This window comes from Notolepis coatsorum (genome assembly GCF_963971535.1).
Source record: "Notolepis coatsorum genome assembly, chromosome: 17".
Lineage (NCBI taxonomy): Eukaryota > Metazoa > Chordata > Actinopteri > Aulopiformes > Paralepididae > Notolepis > Notolepis coatsorum.
This window is the reverse complement of record NC_140181.1, coordinates 105,074,191-105,090,153: the sequence shown is the minus strand read 5'-3', so window position 1 is coordinate 105,090,153 and position 15,963 is coordinate 105,074,191. Positions and strand designations below refer to the sequence as shown.

At 45.2% G+C, this 15,963-nt stretch overlaps 1 protein-coding gene across 1 annotated transcript in view; it reads right to left on the bottom strand.

The window, feature by feature from the left end:
• Positions 1 to 275: 275 nt before the first annotated feature.
• Positions 276 to 15,963, bottom strand: part of plxnd1 (plexin D1) — a gene marked incomplete at its 5' end in the record, with an annotated part of 51,822 nt that continues 36,134 nt past the window's right edge. The window contains 3 exons of the mRNA XM_084333610.1: positions 276 to 1,065; positions 3,782 to 3,856; positions 4,030 to 4,170. Coding sequence (XP_084189736.1) covers positions 949 to 1,065; positions 3,782 to 3,856; positions 4,030 to 4,170 — 333 coding nt within the window. The 3' untranslated portion in view covers positions 276 to 948. The remainder of the gene's footprint in view (positions 1,066 to 3,781; positions 3,857 to 4,029; positions 4,171 to 15,963) is intronic.

Here is a 15,963-nt window from a genome sequence, read left to right as displayed (position 1 = left end):
CACAAAGATAAACGTCTCTCTCTTCTATACGATGCAGTTCTTCCCAGTGATCCACATCGTATTTGAATCCGCTAAAGTCCAGTCTCTCTCCGCCGACGAGGGCCCAAACGCCATTACCCTAAGTTATACATTTATTTATTACTTTCCTTCTCCGCCACCTCCTCAACCCTGTCATCAAACACGTGGGTTCAAAGTGCCGACAGCGTTCACCACCTCTTCAGCGATCGCACCCGATCAAACCTAAAAGCGTAGCAGGTTTTTAGGACAACGACAGGAGGCCTCTCCCCTCACTCTCATTCACATATCGCACGCTCATAATACACTCATATTTCACGGACGGACAGGCCACTTGAAAGCATTAGAACACATCTATAAATATTGCTATGGACAGTATCTTACAGTACAGTGCATCATTGGCTCGTTCCCCCTTTTTCAGGAAGGGGTCAGTGCGTATAACGTTTTCGCCACCAGGGCTTTTTGGGTCCCCGGCAAACTGAAGTCACCCGGAGGAAGAGGACCGTCGTCACCAAAGTTCCTGCGCCCTCACTCCGCCTCTGGGCTGAAGTAGAATGAGACCACACACACACACACACACACACACACACCAGGAGTTTCCTTCGTGTCGAGGGGAAACTGGGATATATCGGTGAGCTGTACGAGGAAGCCCAGAACACCTCCACGACAGCGTATATTAAGTTATGTTCCTTGAGAAAGAGGTCTCTGCCACTTTCCTGTGCTCCCGTTGTCCCGTCTGTGGCTTTCGAGAAGATAAGGGAGAAGGGGGGGGGGGCATTTATGAAGGAGAATTCCCAGGGGGTGGGGGGAGGGGCAGATATTCCCGGGGTACTGTGTAGGTAGTAGAGGCTACATATGGCAGCAGGTGGCAGCAGGAACAGAGGTGAGCAGTAGTAGTAGTAGTAGAAGAAGAAGGAGGAGGAGGAGGCGGAGTCAGGCCTCGCTGCTGCACTCGTAGATGTTGTCCTCCACCAGGGCGATGACCTGCTCAAACTTGTGGTGCAGCTGGGTGCGCCGGGCGGTGGGGTTGGCCTCCAGCGCGGTCACCACCTGGCGGACAGAGAGAGAAACATATTAAGAAAAGAGAAACTTTCAGCTGTGCCACGGAGCCATCCTGCGTTACCGGGGGTGTAAAGTACTTGGAGTAATTGTACTTCGTACGTAAGTACTGTTTTGGGGGATTTGTACTTTACTCTAGTATTATTAGCTTTGTATACTTGCACTTTTACTCAATTACATTTCAGAGAAAAAAAAACATACTTTTTACTCCTCACATTTAAAATGCAGACCTACAAAGTAAAAAATCTCGCAGGTCCCAACAATTTTAATTAGTATTTGTTTCTCTGGCCGAACTAACGATAATGTTATTAATCCTGCGGGGGCGCACTTTATTTAAAAACAAGCCAATCAAATCCCCATCAATGGAAAATGAACCCGCCCCCCATGCATACCCATGCTGATTGGTCCTTGTGCAAGACTAGAAAGTGGGGATCTTTGATTAAACACCTGCTATCAGAAGAATAGACGGTCAGAAAAAAAGTTTTTTACTTTTACTTTTTAGTACTTAAGTACATTTAAAAGTAGAAACTTTTTAGACTTTTACTCAAGTGTGCTTTTAGCCAGATACTCTGACTTTTACTTGAGTAAGATTTTGAGACGGTACCCATACTTTCACTTCTTAAGTATCATTTCTGGTAACTTTTTACACCCCTGTGTGTTACGGAGAGAGAGAAGGAGGCAGCTGCGGCCTGTGGACATAAGTGAGAGAACACAAACACAGCACTTCTCCAGCCTCCACGCACCACGCCGCCACGCCACACAGAAGCCTTTCCCCTCTTCACATTATTTACAAAACCCACATCTGGTCTGTTTTTTCCCCCCCCCGCCTCACTCCTGATAGAATGTCTACTGGCTCTGTGTGGCTATTAGCGGCAGTGTTACCAGGCAGAGGGAGCAGAGAATAGGCAATCAGAGCCCATTCACAGGGCTTGTCTATAAGCCTCCTTGGCCCGCGCCGGTTGCAGTGGCATGATGGAGTGGAGCCGCTAAATGGCGTCGTGTGTTATGATGAGGGCCCTCCATTAAAGTCACCGTCACACCACTGACGAGGCCTATTCTCCGGAGAGAGAACAGTGACAGGGTTAGATGTCAACATATGAGGGCTGACGGGAAACAACCGGGAGAGAGTGAACGGGAGATATGGAATAGTAGCTTCTCTACAGTGTGACTGAACACATAGGGGCAGGTGAAGGTAAATGGACCGCATTCATAGAGAAGGGAAAGGGTTGTTTTTTCGTTGCTCCCACACGTTCCCATGTCGAGGCCAGGGATGTCCATTTTAATACCACTTTGTGTCAGGAGCAGATTTTTGTTGTTAGTTATGGGTTAGTCCAGAATTCCATCTCTCTGCTGTTATGTGCACCTTATGTGAATACTGTATACGTCATCAGATCATATATTTAGCATTTTAGATTATATATTAGATTAGATCTATTCTTTTACTAGTTTTAGCCCTTCTTATTGTATGTTCTTTTACTCTTACTAGTTTTAGCCCTTCTTATTTTATGTTCTTTTACTAGTTTTAGCCCTTCTTATTTTATGTTCTCTTACTCTTATACTAGTTTTTATGTTCTTCTACACTGTAGCGCCTTTTGTTTCGACAAATATAAAGAGCCCCTACAAATATAATATATTATTATTATTATTATGATGCCATAGTATCCATACAGGCCTAATATTCACAGTATTATTCCATTCCACACATGTGGTAAATACTCACCACAGCTCAAGGGCTCAAGGGTCAGTCACACTCTATTCAATATAACCTACTGTACCAAACAACAGCTTTTCTGTCCCCTATAGCCCACTTACACGTATGTTCACATCAACGTCATGCCCTCCATACAACATGATGATGATGCTGGGATATTGCAATAAAAACGTTCTCGATGCACTTCAGTTACACTTGTGTAGTTGTGTCTCAATGAACCCAACCTGAACCCCACTGACTGCCGATATATGAAGGATCTCTTGGATGCACACGCGTGTGTCTCAATGAACCCAACACGCACACTGACTGCCTATATATGAAGGATCTCTTCGATGCACACGCGTGTGTCTCAATGAACCCAACACGCACACTGACTGCCTATATATGAAGGATCTCTTCGATGCACACGCGTGTCTGGAGTGTTTGTTGACAGGGGGTGGCTGATCGACGAGGCTCCGGGGGTCGAGGAGAGGACATCCGTGTGATTCCCCACGCGGTCAGGTCACGCTCCAGTTCCCGTGTCTCTCTGCGCAGCTCGACACGCTACAGGGAGGGGAACCGGGTGATGGGGCCGGAGATATAAGGCCCGGTTCTAAACACGAGTCGCTGCTAATGCAGATCAGATCACGGATCAGACAGAAATATACTGTAGGGCGTCGTTCCTCATTGGGGAAAGTCTGGGAGTGTTTTGCAAAATGTGGATTTTATGGTGGTTTTTGTTCTGGATTTATTGTGATGTTTCTTCTTCTCGGCCTGTGAAGCCCATGGGGGCGATTCCTTGTGATTTCGGGCTCTACAAATACATTTGATTCGATTTGATTTAGGACCCGTTTTAAACACGAGTAACTGCTAATTCAAATCAGATCACAGAGCGAGAGAGAGAGAGAGAGAGAGAGAGAGACAGAGAGAGAGAGAGAGAGAGACAGACAGAGAGAGAGAGACAGAGAGAGAGAGACAGAGAGAGAGAGAGAGAGAGAGACAGCGGATGATTCTTACCTGATTCCTGTATCTCTTGGCGTATTTGTAGATCTCCGTCAAGGCCAGGGTGGTGTTGAATTCATTTCTGTATTTCTGCGCAAAAAAGAGAAAGTCAGCAAATATTACATTACGGTAAAATGAACATAGTCTTCTGAAGCCAGAAGACTCAACATTATACGGGTTCCTTCACTGTTGCCTTTCTATGGGCGGATTATTACACCGGTGACGGTGACTCTATATCAACCAATCCTACTCCAGCTGCTCACCCGCGACTCCTCCGCCAGGTGGGCGTTCATCTCCTGCTCGCTGAGCGGCGCCATGTCCTGGATCTGCTGGTAGTAGCACTGGACCCTCTTCTTGTACTCCGGGATCTCTTTGGCGTACAGCAGCTTGTTGGTTGGCGAGTCCTGCGAAATGGTAAATGGTGCATTTTTAGGGATGTCCCGATCCGATCACGTGATTTTCCGAAGATCGGGATCGGCAAAAAAAAATAATCTGTTTTTTTTTTATATATTTTTTTAACTTTATTTTTTTTATTCAACAAACATGACCATGTTCACGTCTTAAACTCATACCGAGGCCTTAGTTTTGGTTTTTAAATTGCATATCATCATTCATTTATTTATTGTCACACAGAGCAGAAGAATTTTGCCAAAACAAACCGATAGTATCCAGCTGCAGAACGGCAGACCAGCCACACTCTCAGACCCAAACGCATTTCCTTTGATTTAATTATACATCAAATGATTTATGTCAAGGATTGCAATGCCTCGCTTGAATGAAGTAAACTTTTCACCTGGATAACGTCAACATTCAGGGTGAATGTAATTATAATTTTTTTTGATCGGATCGGGAAAGATCGGTATCGGTAGATACTCAAAATCACATGATAGGGATCGGATCGGGATGCAAAAAAATGTGATCGGGACATCCCTAGTGCATTTATATAGCAGATTTGATCCAAAGTGCTTTACAAATTTTACTTCCTCACATTTCACCTGTAAGTGCTGCTGCATAACTATTCTATATTTTATAGTTAATTGATTCATGATTTATTTCTTATTTTCAAGCATAAAGTAATAATTAGATAAATAATGTGATACATAAATAATTTGTTGTAAAAGGCTAAATTCATTGGTCAAAAGTTAAAACGTGATAGGCACAAGGTCACGAGCGTCACATTTAACCGGAAATGTCTACCTCATGTTGCAAGTGTTCAATAGACAGAGAGAGCAGGTGCACTCTGATGGACAGTCGAGCAAGACTATAAGCTGCTCGACCGGTTTAGTTTGATATCTATGGACGTCTAGCGCTTGTAGCAGACGGTCAAAACAAAGGTATTCAATAGGACAAGAATTCAAGAAACTCTTTTCCTGACAAGCGGCCAACGAGGTATTATATTTCTTTGAGTAAATGCATTTTGATGCGCCGTTGTATTATTGTAACCGTTGCAATTGTATTGTAACTATTGCCTTTGTACTGTGTCTGTGTTCATCCAATAAATATAGTTTTCACGACGTGAGAGGGACGAGGATGGTGATGAGCCCAAGACAATAAACGCCCGTTTCAAAAAGAACCGACCTGTGTCCGTGTATCGTTGGGGAGAGAGCTACAGTGAAAACTCGTCTGCTCTACGCGGGTAGGAGAGATGAGAAGACTGCAGCCGGCGCAGCGCAACGGCGTCGGAGACCCAGCATCAGATAAGCTGTCGGCATAACAACCGCCAACTGCAAGCAAAGTAATTATTAGACTGTGTTGAAAGCGCAAGTTTCAAGTCAAAGCCAATAAGTGCTCTACCACTAAAGTCAAGTCAAAGTGGTGTGAGAAGTGGTTAACTGAAATTGCAACTAAGGACTCAGATCTATTAACGTTACTGTGCCACTGCTTAGTCTAGACGCGAATGTGCTGCAAAGCGGAATTCCACCCCAAAGAAGGATATTCCAGAATTTCCATTGAAATTAAGACAATTTTGTGTTTTGTGATTGTAACTTAGTTTAAAGGGCAACTTAAGTGCATTTAAATGGTAACTCCATCGATAGAAGATGAAATAAGGGATTTAAGGCATTTCTGGTCATATTCACTCAGATATTGTGTTTTATACTTGTATATTTTGTGTCAAAGTAATTTCAAATCCTATACTGTTTTTGAATTTAAGTCAACTTGAAGTCTAAAAGTTTAAATGCTGAAACAGTTATTTGATGTAATATTGAGGTCTTCTCTTAGAAGGTATTTATATGGTTAACAACCTTTATGGCTACTCACATTTGACTTACTGCATACATTTATAAATACAAATCCAGTTCAAGCTCAATAGTTACACACAGCCATCCAAGTTAAGTCAAGATGTCCGACACTGGCCGTCAAAATGTTGAATCACATACTCAGCCTGAAGCTAAAGACACTGAGACCTGCCGTCAAAATGTTGAATCACATACTCAGCCTGAAGCTAAAGACACTGAATCTACAGAAGAAGTGGAACAGTTACGTAGAGGTGAAAGAACCCGAACCCTTACAGAAAAGGGAATAGGATTTCAAGAAGAAAGGCTGAAGAGTGTAAACCGTCGATACATAATCCTCTATGAGAAGTGGAGGTGTCATGCCAGAATATGCAAGAAAATATTGTCCGATGAGGCCTCTGAGGAGGAATTGCATGAGCTGATTAGCAACATAAAAGACACTTGTCATGATGTAAAGATAATTTATGAAGAGTTACGTGGAACACAAACTCCTGAACCAGACCTGCGGCGCAGAGTTGACACATGCATGTTTCTTTCAGAATTCATTATTCAAAAGGCAGAAAGGCAACTCAAAGGGCATACAGCAGTTGAAAAGGAAGAACCTTGGCCTGATGTTGGATCAATCCTAGACTCAACAGGTTCTTTATCAAAGTCAATGACTCAGCGATCAGGATCTGTCTCCACCCACTCTAGCATCCAATCATTCAAAAGAAACGAGGCTGCGGCTGAAGCTGCCGCATCCCAGGAAGTTTTGGCAGTGTTGGATGAACAGGAGAGGGAGGCAACAGAACTTCAAAGGCTAGAATCTGAAGATAAACAACGGCTGGCAACATTTGAATCTGAGAACCTAACTAGACAACAAGCCATGCAAGACAAGCGTAGAAGGCTTGAACGTCTAGAGGAAGTCAAGAAGTTCAATGCTGCAAGAGCTCGAGTTAAGGTCTACGATCAAGTCGAAGACCACTTCGAAGTTGGAAATTTGCTGCAGGAAGCTGAACCAGCAGGAGAACTAAAAGTGTTCAACCTCACAAATTCATTCATCCCTCAAGCCGTGCCAAACACTACTCAAACCCTCCATGCTTCAAGTCCACCATTCATTCCTCAATCTCTGGTAGAAAGTCAAGCTCCTAGTCTCCAAGGTCTGCAATGGACACCTCAAGTTCCACCAACATCAATGCCCATGCCTCAAATGCAGAACAGCTCTGATTGGGTCAACATGCTAGCAGAAGCCATAAGTGCCAGTCGCCTTCCAACACCAGAGCCTGCATTATTCACTGGAGATCCTTTGAAATTCAATGACTGGCGACTATCTTTTGAAACATTAATAGACAGGAAGAACATCCCAAAGAATGAAAAACTGTACTACCTAAGAAAGTATTTAGGTGGCGCTGCAAAGAGAGCCGTCGAAGGATTCTTCCTATTAGGCACTGAAGCAGCATACGACTCAGCCTGGCAGCTGTTAGAAAAACGTTTCGGAGACCCATTCATAATTGGGAAGTCATTCAGAGACAAGCTGCATGGATGGCCAAAGATAAGCTCTAAAGATGGTTGTGAACTAAGAGACTTTGCAGACTTCCTGAATTGCTGTCAGGCCGCAATGCCCCACATTAAGGCATTGGAAGTTCTCAATGACTGCAATGAGAGTCAAAAAATCCTGCTGAAATTACCAGATTGGTTGGTATCCAGTTGGAACTGCAAGGTGATGGAAGTCAGGCAAGCAAGCGGTGAATACCCACCATTCAAGAAGTTCGTCGATTTCCTATCAAAGGAAGCCGATCTTGCGTGCGATCCCATATCCTCACTACAAGCGATCAAGAGTCTGGAAAGCGAGAAACCAAATTATCCACGAAGTCAGACCATTCAAGCAAAGACACTGTCCACAAATACAACACCGAGCAACATACCGTCATGTGTCTTCTGCAAAAGAATAGGACATGGCCTCACCAAGTGCAGAACGTTCAGTGAAAAGACTGTTGAAGATCGTGTCAAGTTTGTGCAGGCAGAGAAGCTTTGCTTTGGATGTTTGAAAACTGGTCATCAGTCAAGAAACTGTGATAACAAGAGCACATGTGAAGAGTGTCAGAGGAGGCATCCGACATGTTTGCATGACGATAGGTTTAAAGAACGTCAAAGGTCAACACCTCTAAAGGGAGATGACAGGGCAGACACCAAAGACATGGCCCCAGCTGCAACAGCAACTATCAACAGAGTCATGCAAAGAAACCTAAGTACACAAACATCTTCAATTATACCAGTCTGGGTTTCATCCACGACACAGCCAGATCAAGAAATCCTTGTCTATGCGCTCTTAGACACGCAGAGCGACACAACTTTCATCTTAGACGAAGTGGCCCAAAACCTCAACACAAACAAGGAGAGTGTCAGCTTGCGGCTATCCACAATGTCTGCAAGATCAACAGTCATACCCTGTCAGAAACTGAAGAATCTGCAAGTAAGAGGATACAACTCAGAGAAACTGATTCCATTGCCACCAGTTTTCACACGAGAGTTCATACCAGCAAACAAGTTGCACATTCCAACTTCTGAAACGGCTCTAAAATGGCCTCACCTGGAGCAATTGGCAGACAAGATTCCACCACCATTGGATTGTGAAGTAGGCCTTTTGATTGGCTATGACTGTCAACAAGCTCTTCTCCCGAAGGAGATCCTGCCCGGTGAAGAAAATTGTCCGTATGCACAGCGTACTGATCTCGGCTGGAGCATCGTCGGCTGCTCGACCCCAGTAAGTGACTGCAGTGATGCAATAGGAACCAGTCACAGAATCATAGTGCGACAAGTAACACCTGCTGTGCATCCATCGGTTGATTTAAAGAGAGAAGTAAACTTTGTGTGCAAAACTCAAGTCAAAGAGATCAATCCAGCAGACATAATTAAGGCTCTCGAATCTGATTTCAACGAGCACACTGCCGATGATAATCCAATTTCTCAGGAAGACCTTCTCTTCTTGTCTAAAGTGAAAGAAGGAATAAGGCAGAAGGATGACGGCCACTACGAACTCCCACTTCCTTTCAAGTCGGACAAACCTAATCTTCCAGATAATAAACCATGTGCAGTTCACAGGCTCACCTCATTGGAGCGACGACTGAGGAAAAATGAGCAGTATCGCAAAGACTATGTCCATTTCATGAACGACATAATAACCAGAGGCGACGCCGAGAAGGTTCCACAGTCTGAACTCGATAACCAACCAGCATGGTATATTCCGCATCACGGAGTCTATCATCCCCATAAACCTGGGAGGATCCGTGTGGTCTTTGACTGTTCAGCACACTTCCAAAAAACATCTCTAAACGATCACCTCTTGACTGGACCAGACCTGACTAATGCCTTAGTTGGAGTGCTATGTCGATTCAGAAAGGGTCCAATAGCCATAATGTGTGACGTTGAAAAGATGTTCCATCAGTTTCACGTTGTAAAGGAACACCAAGACTACTTAAGGTTCCTCTGGTGGGACAACGGCGACCTGGACTCCAAACCCTCAGTGTACAGGATGAGGGTGCATCTGTTTGGGGCAGCTTCATCCCCCGGCTGTTCCAACTTTGGATTCAAACATCTGGCATCGCAGGGTCATGGAAGGTTCAGTGAAAGGTCCATCAAGTTCATCCAGAGAAGCTTCTACGTTGACGATGGCTTAATAAGTGTGAAGTCACCTGCTGAAGCCATAAACCTTGTGGAAGAGTCAAGAGCCTTGTGCAGAACAGGAAACCTTCGTCTGCATAAGTTTGTGTCCAATGATAAGGAAGTGATTGCTGCAATACCACCTGAAGAACGTGCACAAACCAAAGACCTAGACATGGCCCTAGGAGAACTCCACGTCGAGCGAGCACTTGGCGTTCAGTGGTGTATTGAAGCAGATGAATTCCAATTCAGGGTCATAGTTAAGGAAAACCCACTGACAAGGAGAGGGGTTCTCTCAACCGTCGCCTCCGTCTATGATCCACTAGGGTTTGTGGCCCCCTTCATACTCATAGGCAAACAGATCCTTCAGACACTATGCAGGGACAAGGTCAGCTGGGATGAAGATCTTCCCGAGCACATACTGCCACAATGGGAGTCATGGCTTAAAGATTTGCCTCACTTGGCAGCCCTGAAAATTCCAAGAAGCTACCTTCCTTCAGGCTTTGGCGAGGTCATGCGATATGAGCTTCACAACTTTTCCGATGCAAGTTTTAGTGGATACGGTGCATGTTCATATCTTCGCGCAATAAGCGAAACAGGACAGATCAGTTGCTCACTCATCATGGGGAAAGCAAGAGTGGCCCCTACCAAACTAACAACCATCCCAAGACTTGAATTGTCATCAGCTGTGACTTCAGTCCGAAACGGTGATATCATCAAAAGGGAACTTGAGATAGAAAACCTGCAGGAGTATTATTGGACTGACTCCAAGGTGGTCCTTGGCTACGTGAACAATGACGCCAAGAGGTTTCACACATTCGTAGCCAACCGGATACAACGCATAAGATCTAGCACAAGTCCTGAACAATGGCGACATGTTGCCTCCGAAAACAATCCAGCCGACTCTGCTTCAAGAGGACTGACAGCAGTTCAACTGAAGGAGTCTAACTGGCTGAAAGGGCCCGACTTTCTTTGGCATCAGAATATTCCATGCAAAGAGGACATGGTGGGAGAAGTAGAATCGACGGACCCTGAGCTTCGCAATGCTTATGTGCATGCAGTCGCGACGAAAGAAGTTAAATCAATGGTGAATCGCTTCACTAGATTTTCTGACTGGTCCAGAGCAGTGAGCGCCATCGCCAGACTCAAGAGATTTGTCAAAGAATTCAAGGGACTTCAGACAAGAACAAACACAGCAACTAACCTTGAAGAAAGAAGAGAAGCTGAAATCTTCATAGTCAAACTTGCGCAAGAAGAAGCCTTCGCTGAGGACATCCAGAAAATCAAGCACCAGAAAGAAAGCAACCTAAATAAGAACAACAAGTTACACAAGTTGAATGCCTTCATGGACAAGAGCAATGTCCTCAGGGTGGGAGGACGGCTATCCCAATCAGCCTTGCACCACGACGTAAAACATCCCGCAATACTCCCGAAGAAATCTCATGTGTCAGCCCTGCTCGTCAAACATCATCATGAGCGTGTACAACACCAAGGAAGAGGCATGACCATGAACGAGTTGCGTGCAAATGGAATATGGATCTTAGGCTGTGGAAATGTGGTCTCCTCACACATTTACAAGTGTGTAAGATGTAGGAGATACAGAAGAACTACAGAGGTCCAACAAATGGCAGATTTGCCAGAAGAGAGAACAGAGACATCGCCTCCTTTTACCTACTGTGGTATTGATTGTTTCGGCCCCTTCATTGTAAAGGAAGGAAGAAGGGAATTAAAACGATACGGATTGTTGTTTACCTGCTTGTGCTCCAGAGCAGTACATATAGAGACACTAGAGGACATGACAACAGACGCCTTCATGAATGCACTTCGAACCTTCGTAGCCATCAGAGGTCCTGTACGACAACTAAGATGCGACCGGGGAACAAATTTCATGGGTGCTAAGAGAGAGCTTTCTGAGTTGCTCAAAGGAATGGATCAAGAACGCCAACGAGCATTCGGTTGTGAATTTGTAGCGAATATCCCATCAGCAAGCCATATGGGTGGAGTTTGGGAGCGCCAAATTCGAACGGTCCGAAGTATCCTGACTGCCATGCTTGACAAGTCCGCAAGCAGACTCGACACTACAACTCTGAGGACATTTCTTTATGAAACAATGGCCATAATCAATAGCAGACCACTAAGTGTTGAACATCTTCATGATCCTACCGGTCCAGAACCTCTCACTCCCAACCATATATTAACCATGAAATCATCAATTATTCTACCCCCTCCTGGACAGTTCTGCAAAGAAGACCTTTACTTGCGCAAAAGGTGGAAAAGAGTGCAGTTCTTAGCCAATGAGTTTTGGCAAAGATGGCAGCGAGAATACCTGCTCAACCTCCAACAACGACAGAAATGGCAAAGAACGTCACAAAATTCTCAAGTAGATGACATTGTGATTCTACAAGATGACAGCTCACCAAGAAACAAATGGAAGCTCGCCAGGGTTGTGGAAGCTCACCCTAGTGCAGATGGAATGGTGCGAAAGCTGAAGTTACTAGTCACTGACACTACACTTGATAAGGGCAAACCACTCACCAGATCAGTTCACCTTGAAAGGCCTATTCACAAGGTAGTTACCTTACTTGAGGCCAACTAAGTCACACACTTAGGTTCACATTCATTGAACATTTTATTTTGGTGCTTTAATATTTTCGTTTGAAAGAAATCCCACATTCAGAACTAATGAGTGATTTGGTGGGAGTGTAAGTGCTGCTGCATAACTATTCTATATTTTATAGTTAATTGATTCATGATTTATTTCTTATTTTCAAGCATAAAGTAATAATTAGATAAATAATGTGATACATAAATAATTTGTTGTAAAAGGCTAAATTCATTGGTCAAAAGTTAAAACGTGATAGGCACAAGGTCACGAGCGTCACATTTAACCGGAAATGTCTACCTCATGTTGCAAGTGTTCAATAGACAGAGAGAGCAGGTGCACTCTGATGGACAGTCGAGCAAGACTATAAGCTGCTCGACCGGTTTAGTTTGATATCTATGGACGTCTAGCGCTTGTAGCAGACGGTCAAAACAAAGGTATTCAATAGGACAAGAATTCAAGAAACTCTTTTCCTGACAAGCGGCCAACGAGGTATTATATTTCTTTGAGTAAATGCATTTTGATGCGCCGTTGTATTATTGTAACCGTTGCAATTGTATTGTAACTATTGCCTTTGTACTGTGTCTGTGTTCATCCAATAAATATAGTTTTCACGGCGTGAGAGGGACGAGGATGGTGATGAGCCCAAGACAATAAACGCCCGTTTCAAAAAGAACCGACCTGTGTCCGTGTATCGTTGGGGAGAGAGCTACATCACCCGTTCACTCACACATTCACTCACACACACCGACGGCGGAGGCGACCATGCGAGGTGCCACAACCTGCTCATCGGGAGCAATTAGGGGTTATGAAGTGTCTTGCTCAAGGACACATCGACACGATGCCCGGGAGGAGTGGGAATCGAACCGGGAACCGAGCCACTGTTGCCTTGGAAAGTAAATATTGTGAACATGAGCTATTCTCTCATAAAGCCAGAGACCTGAGGAGTAAGAGTCCAGTTTGTGACGTGGTTGTGTGGTGAGTTGTCATGCTGCCAGTGTGCAGACTTAGCACTCTTAACATCTCACTATCCTATACTCATTAGATTACAGTCCAATGTATCAGGGTCCTAATAAGGTGCTACGTCTGTATGCTCAGACGACATCTCATTCACACACCGCCCGCCGTAGGGTGTTATTCCCCGACGAGTCGATCAGAACTCAGCCCCGGTCCTGAGACAATGGAGGGAGGGAAACGCCCACTTCCTCTCCTCACAATAAGGAAACTCAAAATGGCTCCCTCTCTCTCCCACACGGCCAGAGAGAGAGAACATTCCGGTCAAAACAATCCTTCTACATTCCATCCACTCTCTCTCCTGAGTCACTCCCAGCTCTCACCCTCGGCTCCCTCACACTGCTGCTTGCTCAAGCGCTGTCGAGAGAAACAGGCTAAGAGGTTGTCGGCTTATTCTGGTTGTAGTTTGTGACTGGAGTAAAGTTGTGTGCGTGTGTGTGTGTGTGTGTGTGTGTGTGTGTGTGTGTGTGCGTGTGCATGTCTGTGTGTGTGTGTGTGTGTGTGTGTGTGTGTGTGAAGGAGAAAGTAGGACAGGGAGGAAGAGATGATGAAAGAGACGGGCAGCCTCAGCATCACTGAACGAGCTTACAGCGCACCTTAACATTTCTATGTGTCACGAGTTATTTGTATCACTCTGTGTGTGTGTGTGTGCGTGTGTGTGTGTGTGTGTGTGTGTGTGTGTGTGTGTGTGTGTGTGTTTGTCAGTGTCAGTTTGTGAGTGCATGTCTGTTTGTACACATACATGCTTGGTTGTGTATATGTGTGGTATATCTACGTGTACTTTTACATGTCTGTATATTTGCATGCGCCTGCTTGTGTACGTGTGTGTGTGTACGTGTGTGTGTGTGTGTGTATGTGTGTGTGTTGCGGGGCTCAGAGACTGTCGCCCCTCCAGATAGGGATCCCTCTCTTCCTGTCCACGAGGTCACTTCCTGTGGCTCGTCCATCTGCCCGGCGACCCCCCGTGACCCCGCGGCCACCGCGTCTGTCTGCGGCCTGCCAGATAAGACGTGGTTTCCGTGGAAACAGCCAGTGTTGCAGAGTTCCCTGCCTCTCTCTCACCCCTGCAGAGCTGCAGCTAATCCAGACCCCGTACCCTTCACTGGCACCGTCCTGGGACCACACACAGGCGCGCGGGCACACACGCACACACACGCACACACACACACACACACGCACACACACGCACACACGCACACACACACACCCACACACACATGCACATGCACACACACACACACACGCACGCACACGCACACACACACGCACACACGCACACACACACACACACGCACACACACACACACACACACACACGCACACACAAGCAGGCGCATGCAAATACACAAAATTACATGTACATATACCACACATACACACAACCAAGCATGTATGTGCACTCACAAACTGACACACACACACGCGCACACGCACGCACACACGCAGGCACACACACACACCACACATATGCAGTCTTCTACTGCTCTATGACGTTATCATTTTTTTTGTATTTTATTTTTTTATTATTTTTCTTTTTAAAACATAACATAAAATTAGACACACAAGCATTAACAGTAAACATCCAATGAAATCACCATTTGAATCAATATAAATGTAGTTTACGAGATATATACCTAATACTTGCTATCTAATACAATACATACATTATGCTCCTGCTCGCTCTCCCCCCCCGGACCCCCACTTGGATAATCCATCCATTTTCATTCGCTTCTAACCAGGCACTACAATTCATATGCTAGCCTTTATTCTCCCCACCACTTCTAACCAGATTGCAATGTTGGTTTCACTGACACCTAAAATTCTTGCTGTAGATATCTCTAGATAAATCACATCGAGATAGGTAAGAATCCAAACCTTCCGGCACATTTTATCCGGTTGAATCCATCGTGATGCTATCAGCTTTTTAGCAGCTGTGAGACCGGATAAAACTAGTCTCTTTAGCTGTATAGAGGCTGCTAACTGCGAAACATCATTCAACAGCAATACAGAGGGATGTACAGGTATGTTCAGAAATAAGAATTCTGATAATTGCTGGGTCACTTCTTCCCAGAATATTTTAACCGGTGGGCATTCCCAATACATGTGCATAAATGTACCCTCATCCCCATTTGAACATGAGGAACATAGAGAATCTTGTTTAAGTCCCATTCTGTTCAATCTTATAGGAGTCAGGTATGTCCTATGAATATAATTAAGATTCATTTGTTGATGGTCCGGGTTGCGTGACGCAATTCGAACGTTTGCCCAGACTTCTTGCCAATCAAAATCTATTTCCAAGTCTGGTATATCCCTCCTCCAGACTGAGTCTAGGGGGAGGATTCCATACGAAGACGTTAGTAAGTGATGATAAAAATCTGATACGAAGCCGGGGCGGCTACGTGGCGTAGTGGGCAAGGCGCTCGCCACGAATGCAGAGATGCTGGGCTCGCCTGTTCGAGCCCAGCGCTCCACATTGCTTTCAGTTTAGCTGGTCGTTCATACTAATACACATTGGCCCTATTAGGGGGTGGGAAACTGATGGGTGGGGATCGGGCGTTGTGGACAGCGACTCCTACAGGTCGGTTGGTGCGCCTGCGCAGTAGAATCAGGAAGTGTCGGGGGCAGCGTGAGCCTCCCACGCGTTACTCCTCGCCACTGAGAGATCGAGCTGCGCAGGTGAAAAGATGCGACTGCTGTTACCTCAAGTA